We start from the raw sequence: 11486 nt of genomic DNA on the forward strand, positions 1-11486 counted from the left end.
TCAATATATATATATATATATCAATATATATATCAATATATATATATATATATATCAATATATATATATATATATATATCAATATATATATATATATATATCAATATATATATATATATATATATATATCAATATATATATCAATATATATATATATATATATCAATATATATATCAATATATATATATATATATATCAATATATATATCAATATATATATATATATATATATCAATATATATATCAATATATATATATATCAATATATATATATATATATCAATATATATATATATCAATATATATATATATATATATATCAATATATATATATATCAATATATATATCAATATATATATATATATATCAATATATATATCAATATATATATATATATCAATATATATATCAATATATATATATATATCAATATATATATCAATATATATATATATCAATATATATATCAATATATATATCAATATATATATATATATATCAATATATATATATATATCAATATATATATCAATATATCAATATATATATCAATATATATATATATCAATATATATATATATATATATATATATCAATATATATATATATATATATCAATATATATATATATCAATATATATATATCAATATATATATATCAATATATATATATCAATATATATATATATATCAATATATATATATATATCAATATATATATATATCAATATATCAATATATATATATATATCAATATATATATATATCATATATCAATATATATATATATATCAATATATATATATATATCAATATATATATATCAATATATATATATATATATCAATATATCAATATATATATATATATCAATATATATATATATATCAATATATATATATATATATCAATATATATATATATCAATATATATATATATATCAATATATATATATATATATCAATATATATATATATCAATATATATATATATATCAATATATATATATATCAATATATATATATATATCAATATATCAATATATATATATCAATATATATATATATATCAATATATATATATATATATATCAATATATATATATCAATATATATATATATGTTTCACTGTTACATTATATATATATATAACATTTCACTGTTACATTAAAATACACTTAGCTCTTTAGTCTATTATTCTAATCTCCTTTAGATATATATATATATATATTGATATATATAATATATCTATCTATATATATAATATATCTATCTATATCTATAGATGTTTTGTTTTGATTTTAGTAATATGTTTTGAATGAATTCAATTATACACGAAATTTTACCTAAATGCGAGTTGGAAATAATGTTCCCTTTTAACCAATTTGGTAACCCCACATGGGGAGCAGTATGTATATATTATTTTTAAAATGTAATTATCCACTGACAGTTGTTTTGTCTAGATAATTTTATTCATGGCAACTGCCATTATTCCCCTCCGCCCAAATTAAATTATCAATGAGAACAAAAATAGATGGACTTAGATGACAGCAATTTCACTGCATAGACACAGTTACGAGTCACTGCAGACACAATTATAGGAGTCATTTCACTGCAGAGTTACACTTTCATTGGTCATTTATTGACCAAGTTTTAGTTTTTCTCTAATCCATGTAAGCACCTATCGTCAGCATAAACAACCAAGATTGATAAATGATTACAAGAACAAAACTGAGAACATCATCAATATCTATTAGGATCCTTCGCCAGTAAATAGAGATTATGTTAACTCGTATGAATTTTAGCGAGGGTTACACAAGTACATGTCAAGATAACCTGGTAACAAACGAAAATATAACAGTTGCATGTGGCAGAGAGTGAAGCAGAGAGTGAGAGGTCAAGGGTTAGCTCCCTAGACAAAGTGCAATAAAAATGGCTATGAATGGTACAACAGAAAATAAATAAGTTGTCACTCAGACAGTTTCTAGTCAATCGACCATTGAAAGCGCTATAGACAAGATGACTTTGACCTTGTTGAAATCTAAGTGAACATTGTCTTTTGACTGCTTGTGTGTTGCCATCATTATAATGAAGTTAAAAAAAAAAAACATGATCTAATTAGATATTCTTTTCCAATTAAACTGCTTCCCTATTAAAATCTCTGAAACCTCAGCACGTTTCCTTAGGGTTTGCATGCAGGAATAGTTATGTTTGTTTAGCTAAATAGACGAGGCCAGAGGTTAACCACCATGAGCAGATCACAGCCAGTTATGAATGACAAAAGAACTGTGCAACGTAAAACAACTGGTTTGTTGATCCATTTCTTAATTGCTCACCTTTGAAAACATGTAAAAATGTACGCGTTTATAAAAAGACCATGTGCAAACTAATATATAACAGTAAATGTATGTATGTGTGTGTGTGCTTAACCGATAAACTCTAAAACTATTTGTCACATAACACTGAAATTAATAGGAAACATTAAGCGTATACTAAGGATGGTTTATAACGAATAAGATCATTGTTTGGATGGATGAATAACACGTACAGAAATATGTCGGCAAGTTGAAATACAAAATGTTCATTTCAACTTGCCGATATTTTTATTAGTTTTATGCATGAGCAAATTCATAGTCATCATAGTCATAGCTTGAAGAAGTTTAATTTTAAATCTTTCTATCTGTTGGGTTAGCTCAAATGATAGGGAACACAGTTGGAACATTAAATGTTTTGGTTTCAGTTCTAGCTGATGGTACCCAAGTCATTTTTTTCATAACTTTTTAAATCAGTACTACATATTAGGTACAATATAATATTCAATAGAGAATTGACTAATAATTTTTTAGAAATTTGAAGGAATTAAATTATATTTAAGTGTATTTTATAACCAGCAAAGTCAGGCACCCCTTGCTAGTTTAACAAACTTTAACAAGAGGATGCATCTATTTTTCTAGCAATAGAAAGATTATTGTCCGCTAGAAAAGTAGGAGACATTCACGATTTGTTAAACAAAATATCTTGCACACTTCTCTCTCACATAGGCCGACCTGATGTAATTAATATCTTACTTACCTCCTGTTCCATCTCCTTTTGTGAAGTCGCCTCCTTGGATCATAAAATCTTTGATAACACGATGGAAACTACTGCCTTTGTATGTCAAAGTTTTGCCATCACGTTGCTATTTGAGAAAAAGAAAAAATTTCAAAATGCTAAAAATTGGTTAATAAAAACAAACAAAAAAAGACAAAGTTTTTGTAACCAGTAAATCTATATATCTGTAAAAGTGAAAATGTGAGTGAAGAGACTTCTCAACCTATATACTCAACAAATTTTTGATCTACAGACTTGAAGTTTAGTATATAGAGTATTCAGACACGTGGAAAACTTTAATCAGTTTTCATCCAGAAAAAGGGCTGCTAAGGGGTCAAATTTGAAAAATTGGTATGTGGAGGTCATCAGATTTTTTATCCGTCAACTGTTTCATGAATGCACATACATGAACAGTTCACGTGGCAGATTCCTTATGTTAAGAAGAATAAGTAGGTTTGAAAACACTTTAAAATCGTGTCAAGCTGGCCTATTGGTTATCATACTTAACTCACCGCCTTTAGCTTGAGTATTTTTTTTTTTTTTTTTTTTTACTTACAAGAAGTGACCCGTTTAAAAAAAAATTTAAAAAAACAGTCACATACACAGGTCTCAGTTTCTGTATTAATTAAAATATATTGTGCATATTTTACATCTGGGTAATGCCAGGCGGCCTGCTAGTTTTAAATAATTTATTTACACGTTTGTATAGTTTTTGGAGCCTAGAGTTGTGCATCATATCTTCTTCATCTGCTTTATCCAAGGATGCTAACACTGTTCTCTGCAAAATTTGGTGAAATTCTTGAGAAATCAAGGTTTTTTGTTTCTAAATGGCAAGTGAATTCACAAACTTACAACATATTTGTTATTATACTAAAGCGAAGACAAAGTCGGGTTCAATTAAGAATTTAATGACCAAATGATACAATTTAATTTTACTTAAAAAATCCTACTTAAAAAAAAATTATAAACATTTAGTAGAAAAAAAAATGGCTAAGAAATGAAATACTTCCAGGCAATGCAGAGGTATGTTTTGGAAACTGAAAATTTAATTTTTTTATAAATTACATATAAATTATTAAAACCTATGCAGAAGAAATTTTCCCAAGCAAAAAGTATCAAGTCAGTTTTTAAATAATTTTTTTTTCTTTAACGTTAGTCAATTTTTATTTATTTCAACTCTTTAAGCAATGATCTTGCTCTAACTGTGACTCCAATTTTACTAACCGTCAGATATTTGAAGCAGTCTTCATGTAGAGTCATATAAAAAAAAATTTTTTTTTTGGGGGGGAAAAAAAAAAAAAAAAAAAAAAAAAAAAAAAAAAACTTACCATTGTACCTTCAGCTAAAGTTTTGAAGTTCTTTACAGTTTTGGGAACAGTTTTGCCAAATAAACCAATGACGATACGACCAACATTTTTCATCACCAATTGATATGTCGAAGAAAACCTATATATATATATAGAAAAATAATTTGAACATTTTAGTCATACAGTGGTTGGTTATATATATTTCTGTGGAAATATTCTTTATTCACTTATATTTCCCTTTTCGGTAGCACCAGATAGAGATGAAAAAATAGTTTTTATTTAAAATATTCAAGCAATGCAAGATAGCACTGCTGGTTAACCATAAATGTTAAAAGATTGCATATGAATAAAATACAAAAAAACTACCATGTGTTGATCCTTAGCATTTCACATGGTCTCTGGGAGGGGGAGGAGGGCGATTGCTAGATACACGTTGACATATCGTTTTACATTTTAACGGGTTTTTTTTATCATTTGCATCTAATGAATGATTTAAGACCTTAAAAAAAAAAAAAAAAAAAAAAAAAAAAAAATAGAATTTCTTTACAGATAATTGGAAAAAGCAATGAATATGAAAATTGATTTATAGATTTCAAAAATGAATATCTCTGATTAAAAAAAGAAAATCCATAATAGCAGAATAATCTGATCAACATCATTTTAAGTAGAGTTAATGATTTTAGAATAAGGGATCACTTTTGCAAATAAATTTTAAGTAAAATTATCTCTTAAAGGTGGGTCACTAGGTGTATCAATTTTGGGGGAATTTGACACCCCTAACACAAAACTGCGAATAAAATAAAAACTTGTAATTTCTCTTTTAAAAGTGGGTCGTTTATTTTCTTTACGGAATATACTTCCAAAATAAACTTAAAGTTATTTAAAAAAATAGTAATATTTTTTATTTAAAAAAAAAACAAAAAAACAGTGTTTACAAAGTGCTGACGCGCCTTCATGCAGCCATTTTTTTTACGTAATGAAATCAATTGAATTTTATGAGTTAAATTTTTAAACTTTAAAAATATATCAAAATTTTTCTATTGGTTCATTTTTTACGATATTTTCAGAGTCAATGTGAAATTTTATGCTCTTTCCCATAAGCCGAATATATTTTAGACAAACGTTTTTTTTTGTTTTGTTTTTTTTTAAATTCCCCCCCCCCCCATTTTGAAATGTCTACTAAAATTTTAATTAATTTATGTACCAAAGTTTTATATATCACAAATTGATGATAAAAGATCAATAAATAATATATTGTAAATTAAAACAAAATAGTGTTTTGGAAATTTACCTGTAAAATCCAAAGTGTAAAACCATTTTTTTTTTTTTTTTAATTGGAAGCCTATGTTCTTATATTGTCCAGTAAGTAATGGATGATGACGACAATTTTTTCTATTTCATTCAATGTTTTCTTTTTTTAGATATTTAAAAAAAAAAAATTTTTCACTCGACAAAAAAAAAAAAGAATGAAAATATAATAAATCAAAACGTTATGTATTTCTTTGAGAAAAGCAAAAAAAAAAAAAAAAAAAAAATTCCATGAGTGTCTTTTTTTACAGGAAAAAACCTGTAAAAATATAATTAAAATTTTACTATTTTTAAACTATAGGAACACATTCTTCACGGACAAAGCTAGACAACTAACGCGAAGTGTGGTTTTTACTTCACTCATGTCCATCTGTAGTTCAAAACAAAAAAAACTACTTTCGGTTTTAGATAAAAACCGAAAATACTTTTGTCAGGACGCGTTTTTCAAATAGGTGTATAAAAAATTATTTTATTTAAAAAAAATAAATGGATTTTAAAATTTTAATATGGATACATTCTTAATAAAGAATGGAACTACACATTGGTTAGTAATTTTCATAGGTAAATGATTTTTTGGAATTTATATCAATTTTTTATAATCGACGCAAGTTAAATTTCATTTATTTTCTTCCAATCTTTTTAAAGAAAACAGATTTAAAAAAACAAATATTGCATAATTTGCTATTAAACCTGTCATTTTTTAAAAATTTTGGTCTTTGCTCCTTTAATTAAAAAAAAAAAATATGCTTTGAATTACATTTTTCAAGTAGTTATAAGCTTGGAAAGATAGGTCAAATTATTCAATATTTTTTCACGCATTTATAAGGTCAGTTTCTGACACCTAGTGGGTCACTAAAACTTTTTCATATTATAGCCATTGGCAATAAATTCAGTGCATTTTGGTACTTCTGCCGTTTACTGACCATGTCGAAATAACATTTTGAAACCCATTCTTAACATGGAAAAGGGAGCTTTGTTAGCTATTCTGTACTTTCACCTAAAAAACCAAACTAACAGTAAAAATGTAATTTAACTTGAAAGTTAAATCTTGAAAAAAAAAAAAATCGCATGGTCCATAAACTGCGGAAGTACTACTGCACTTTATTTAAGTGTTCACGTGGGGGGGGGATCATGAACTTAGGCCGCTGAAAACGTATGGTTGCGGTGACAACCTTTAAAGTTTTTAAACTGGCAAATAGAAACTTACTTTATCGCTTTTCTAGAATTCATCATTGGTCTAAGGGAGATAACTCCGCTTTACTAAGATTTGTTCATTTTTTTCCCCTACGAGAATTTAGGATGCTAAAACCAACGCAACTTCAAGGAATTGTCAGAATAGGAAAGATGTGTCTCCTTTAAAAGACAGAGAGAAAAAAAAATGAAAACATAAAAAGGAAGCTGCGACAACCACTTTTTAATGTAACAACCAGAGACGCAATTTTAAAGCAAATTGTGCTTCTTCCTCTCACACGTTTCATTCATATCAAAGCAAAATTTTAATAAGCAAACTCCATCAAGATGGAAGGTAAATTTTTACAACGTGCCCCAGCGTATTATAAACATCCCAACCTCCTCATGTTAAGAACGGATTTAGGAATAAACACCCCCAACCTCGAAAGCCGTTCTTAACATGGGGAGATTGGGAGGTGTTTATTCCGAAAACCGCTCTTAACATGGTGGTTGGGGGGGGGGTTATACTACGCTGGAGCAGGTCGCAAAAAAAAAAAAAAAAAAAAATACCCAAAAAAGCTTGCATGATATACGTAAATCATCGAACAAAGATGATACATTCCAAAAATCATACTTTATTCCACTAGTTTTTTTTTCTTTTTATCAAAAGAAAAAAAAATCAACTTACGACTACACAAGTCGTGTTTTTGTCGACCATAATGAAATCCGATAAAATAAAGGGGAAAACGACTCAATTCGAAGAGTCGAGGTCAAAATTAGCCTTAATAGTTTAAAAGTAAAATCGTAAATTTTGATTTTGCTTTATAAAATATCTACTTGATCAATTTACGTGATTTTTGGAATATGACATACTCATTCCGTGACGAGTACGTACAGATTTTTGTTCTGATCAAAGCGCACGCAAAATTGGATGCGTGTACGCACAAACAAACAAGGTCACCAGTGAAAACTACTGGGAATACATTAGATAATAAAGGCTTTAATATCAGTAAAAAAAATTAAAAAAAAAAAAAAAAAAAAAAACTTGTCTGCGACAATTTTAAATGTGATATTCGTTATAAACAGACACGAATACCTCTATAGAAATCAACTTTATAAAAGTTTTCAGTTGGAACTCAAGCGCATTTGGATTTTTTTTTTTAACCGTAATTCTAAATAAGCACAAATTGAATGTTTCGTCTCTGTACTTCTATCTGATAAATTTTTACGTGTCCCTCCCTGAGTGCCCCTGCCCCACTGCCCCACTCCTCAGCGTATTATAAATATCCCAACCTCCCCCTGTTAAGAACGGCTTTCGGAATAAACACCTCCAACCTCGAAAGCCATTCTTAACATGGGGAGGTTAGGTGTTTATTCCGAGAGCCGTTCTTAACCTGGGGTGGCTGGGGTATTTCTGGGGCAGATCGTAAAAAATAACATTAAAAAACATTTTTTTTTTTTAAGTATTTGATCAATTTAGCTAATTTTTGGAATATGACATCTTCGTTCCGTTACGGGTAAAGATTTGTACGCATTTTCTATTATACACAAGTCGAATTTTAAATAAGAACCCATTCTTTTTTTTCTGCTGAATTAAACAAAATGGTGCTAATGCAGAGAGTGATAACCGCGCTTTTTTTTTTTTTTTTTTGTTTAATCGTATTTCCACGTTTAAAGTTTTTTTTTTGTTTTTTAGGTTTTTTTTTTTATTCAATTGTAAGGTTAAAGTACAGAATAGGTACAAAACACCCTCCCCATGTTAAAAATGGCTTTTTAAATAATAGCATTATTATTTCAGCACGGATCACTATGAGTACCAACAAAATAAATAAAAACCCCTTTTGTCATGGATCAATAATATTTTTGTTATCTTCAGCTGACGCACATTTTTTTAGATCAATACGTGTGATTCAAAGGCCACTAACTACATGGATGTGGTTGGGTTTGCCAAGTAAATCGATACAGAGAAAAATGGACACCAAATACAACAAAAAAACTAATTGATCACAAATGAAAGGCCCAAATTAAAATAATAAAGAGCCATAAAAAAAAAAGCAAAGTGTATTATCACAACCCACGCCATCTGTCCTCAGTGAAGAAATCTTTTTAGACTGAGGCAAATGTTTTTTTTTTTTTCCTCTTTATTTTGAGATGTGGATTTTTTTTTTTTTTACCTTAAAAGCAGATTTTTTTGTCCAATTCTGCCCTCGTGGTGAGGCAAGCAAACGATGAAAACACAAGACGGTCGCGCAAAAATTCCATGCGCGCTCAAAACCCGGCACGAAATGTAAAAGGTTATATTAAAAAAAAAAAAAAAAAAAAAAAAAAAAACGTAAATGGATAAAGTAGATTTTGTATTTTTTAGAAAATCATTTCATTCACGATTTTCAGCGATTTAATAGCAAATTATAGCCATTACTAGGCGTATTTTGATCTATTTTTGGCGATCATAAGTGGTGGTTAAATTTATTCCTCGTTTTAATAAAATTTTCGGTGCTTGTTAAGATAGAATCGACAGATCGATTCTTGAAATGGTTTCATGTGACTTATGCCGATTTGGTGCAGGAAAGACCCACAACCACGAATTTGGAATGTGAGCGAGAAAATACTGCAATAAATAAAATGCAAGTTATCGAGTTAACAATTATAAAATTTAAAAAAGATTTTTATGCACTTTCGTTCTAAAATAAATTAATCAATTCAACGTGATTTTTGGGATATATTTTTATTCCTTGACGAGTACGTGTCCAAAGATTTACGTATTTTCGTTTTTTTAAGATGATTTCCAAACAATCGCAGGATTTTGTGGGCGATGCATTATGCAACTGAAATCCCTAATTTCAGTGTCGGGCACGATGTTTTCATTATAAAGTCAGGGTCGATTTTATGAAGGTAAAGTAAAAAAATAAGGTAAAACTATACAAACACCGTGACAGCGAATTAACCCTAACCCTAAACCTAACCCTAACCCCTAACCCTAACCCTAACCCTAACCCTAAACCTAACCCTAACCCTAACCCTAAACCTAACCCTAAACCTAACCCTAAACCCTAACCCTAACCCTAATCCTAACCCTAACCCTAACGCTGTCACGGTGTTTGTATAATAATACCAAAAATAAATTTAATAAATAAAAGCTGAAATTCTAAATATGATAAATTGACAATTTGCATTTTTTTTTTTAATTATGTTATTTAGTTTTTTGTAAAGTAAGTTTAACTGTGAATAATTTATGGGACATAAAATTGCGATTTAAGCAAAAGAAAAAGAAACAAAATCGGTAGAACAAAGAAAATACATTCTTAAAAAAAATAATAATAAATAAAAAAAAAAGGGACACTTACTTTTTCAGTTACTTTGGGTCCGCTTGCTTTCCCTTGCGAAGTCGGCAATAAGATGCCGAGAACGAAACAACAAAGGATTATATTCATGATGATGATGAAACAAATGAACCTACGAACTTTTCTTGAAAAATAAGAATGGATGTTAAAAACCATCAACTGGAAAAGAATAAAAATAAAATAAATTGGCGAACCGTATATATAAGTTCGCCTTAAGAAAACGTCGTCTTCCTTGACCGGTGTTTTATTTCGGTGTCATTTACCCGTTGCAAAAAAAAGTCCGCCGGGCATAAAAAATTATCCTTTTCTCATTAATTTCTTTCCTAATCAAAATTATAATTTTCTACAGAAAATGATTTGCGATACGTTATATTTCAAAAACAATATAGTTCAAAAAGAAATCTGAGATAATTTTATCTTATGTACAAGTAATCCCCTGGAATAAAATTCGGAAGGCAATATTTTTTATGTTCACCTTTAAAATACTTCATTTTGATTTGTTAATAGAAAATGAGTTGGGACGATTTCATTGGGTATTTCAAAATTATCTCCATCGCTTCGCTTCGTGACACATTAACTTTATTTGGCCACACCCTCTTAAAGAAAGACACGTTGTAATATTTAGACAAGACAAAAACAAACATATATAAATAAGACTCTTTTTTCTTTTTTTACATAGGCGGCACCACTTATCAAGGCCGATCGGCCACTCAAGGATAAGGGTTAAAGAGTGTACAGTAGTCAAAACGATAATGCAGTAATCGATAGTAATGGAAGTTCGGTAAATTTGTTAACTTAAGTGTAAACGACTCATCAGAAATTTGTTCCCGTTGAACTTGAAGACAACCATATTATAGACAGCTGGAAAGCAGGAAAACGGAAGACAATTCCACAGACGTGTAGTTCTAAGAAAGAAGCTTTGTTCATGGAATCTACGTTTAGGTTTAGGTACAGATAAAGAGTGGGGAGGGGGATTATTGATAGTGTTTTCAGCTAGTCTAGTGTTTCTTGTGAAAGTTTGGCGAGGGGGGACCATAGATTCAAGCTCAGTCGAACACTTTCCATGAAAATAACAATAAAACAGAGACAAACTCGCACATCTCTTCTATGAGAAAGAGGTTGCAGCGAAGAGAAAAGGACATCTCCCACGAGGCCACGAAGTCTATTTTATTGTGGGAAAGAACACCAACAAAGTGCCCAATTATTAAGAAAAATTGATAACTTTTTACTTTCTTCCCACCTTAACAATCACCTTAAAATTGACGACT

General features: G+C 28.5%; 1 protein-coding gene across 1 annotated transcript in view; it reads right to left on the bottom strand.

Moving 5' to 3' along the window:
* Positions 1 to 10480, bottom strand: part of LOC145297494 (peptidyl-prolyl cis-trans isomerase B-like) — a 19086-nt gene extending 8606 nt beyond the window's left edge. Inside the window, 4 exon segments of the mRNA XM_080143390.1 lie at positions 3075 to 3180; positions 4421 to 4504; positions 4506 to 4538; positions 10222 to 10480. Of these exon segments, the coding sequence (XP_079999516.1) occupies positions 3075 to 3180; positions 4421 to 4504; positions 4506 to 4538; positions 10222 to 10374 (376 nt within the window). The 5' untranslated portion in view covers positions 10375 to 10480.
* Positions 10481 to 11486: the final 1006 nt, after the last annotated feature.

Source organism: Euprymna scolopes, chromosome 18, assembly GCF_053919585.1.
Source record: "Euprymna scolopes isolate OS-2025 chromosome 18, ASM5391958v1, whole genome shotgun sequence".
Lineage (NCBI taxonomy): Eukaryota > Metazoa > Mollusca > Cephalopoda > Sepiida > Sepiolidae > Euprymna > Euprymna scolopes.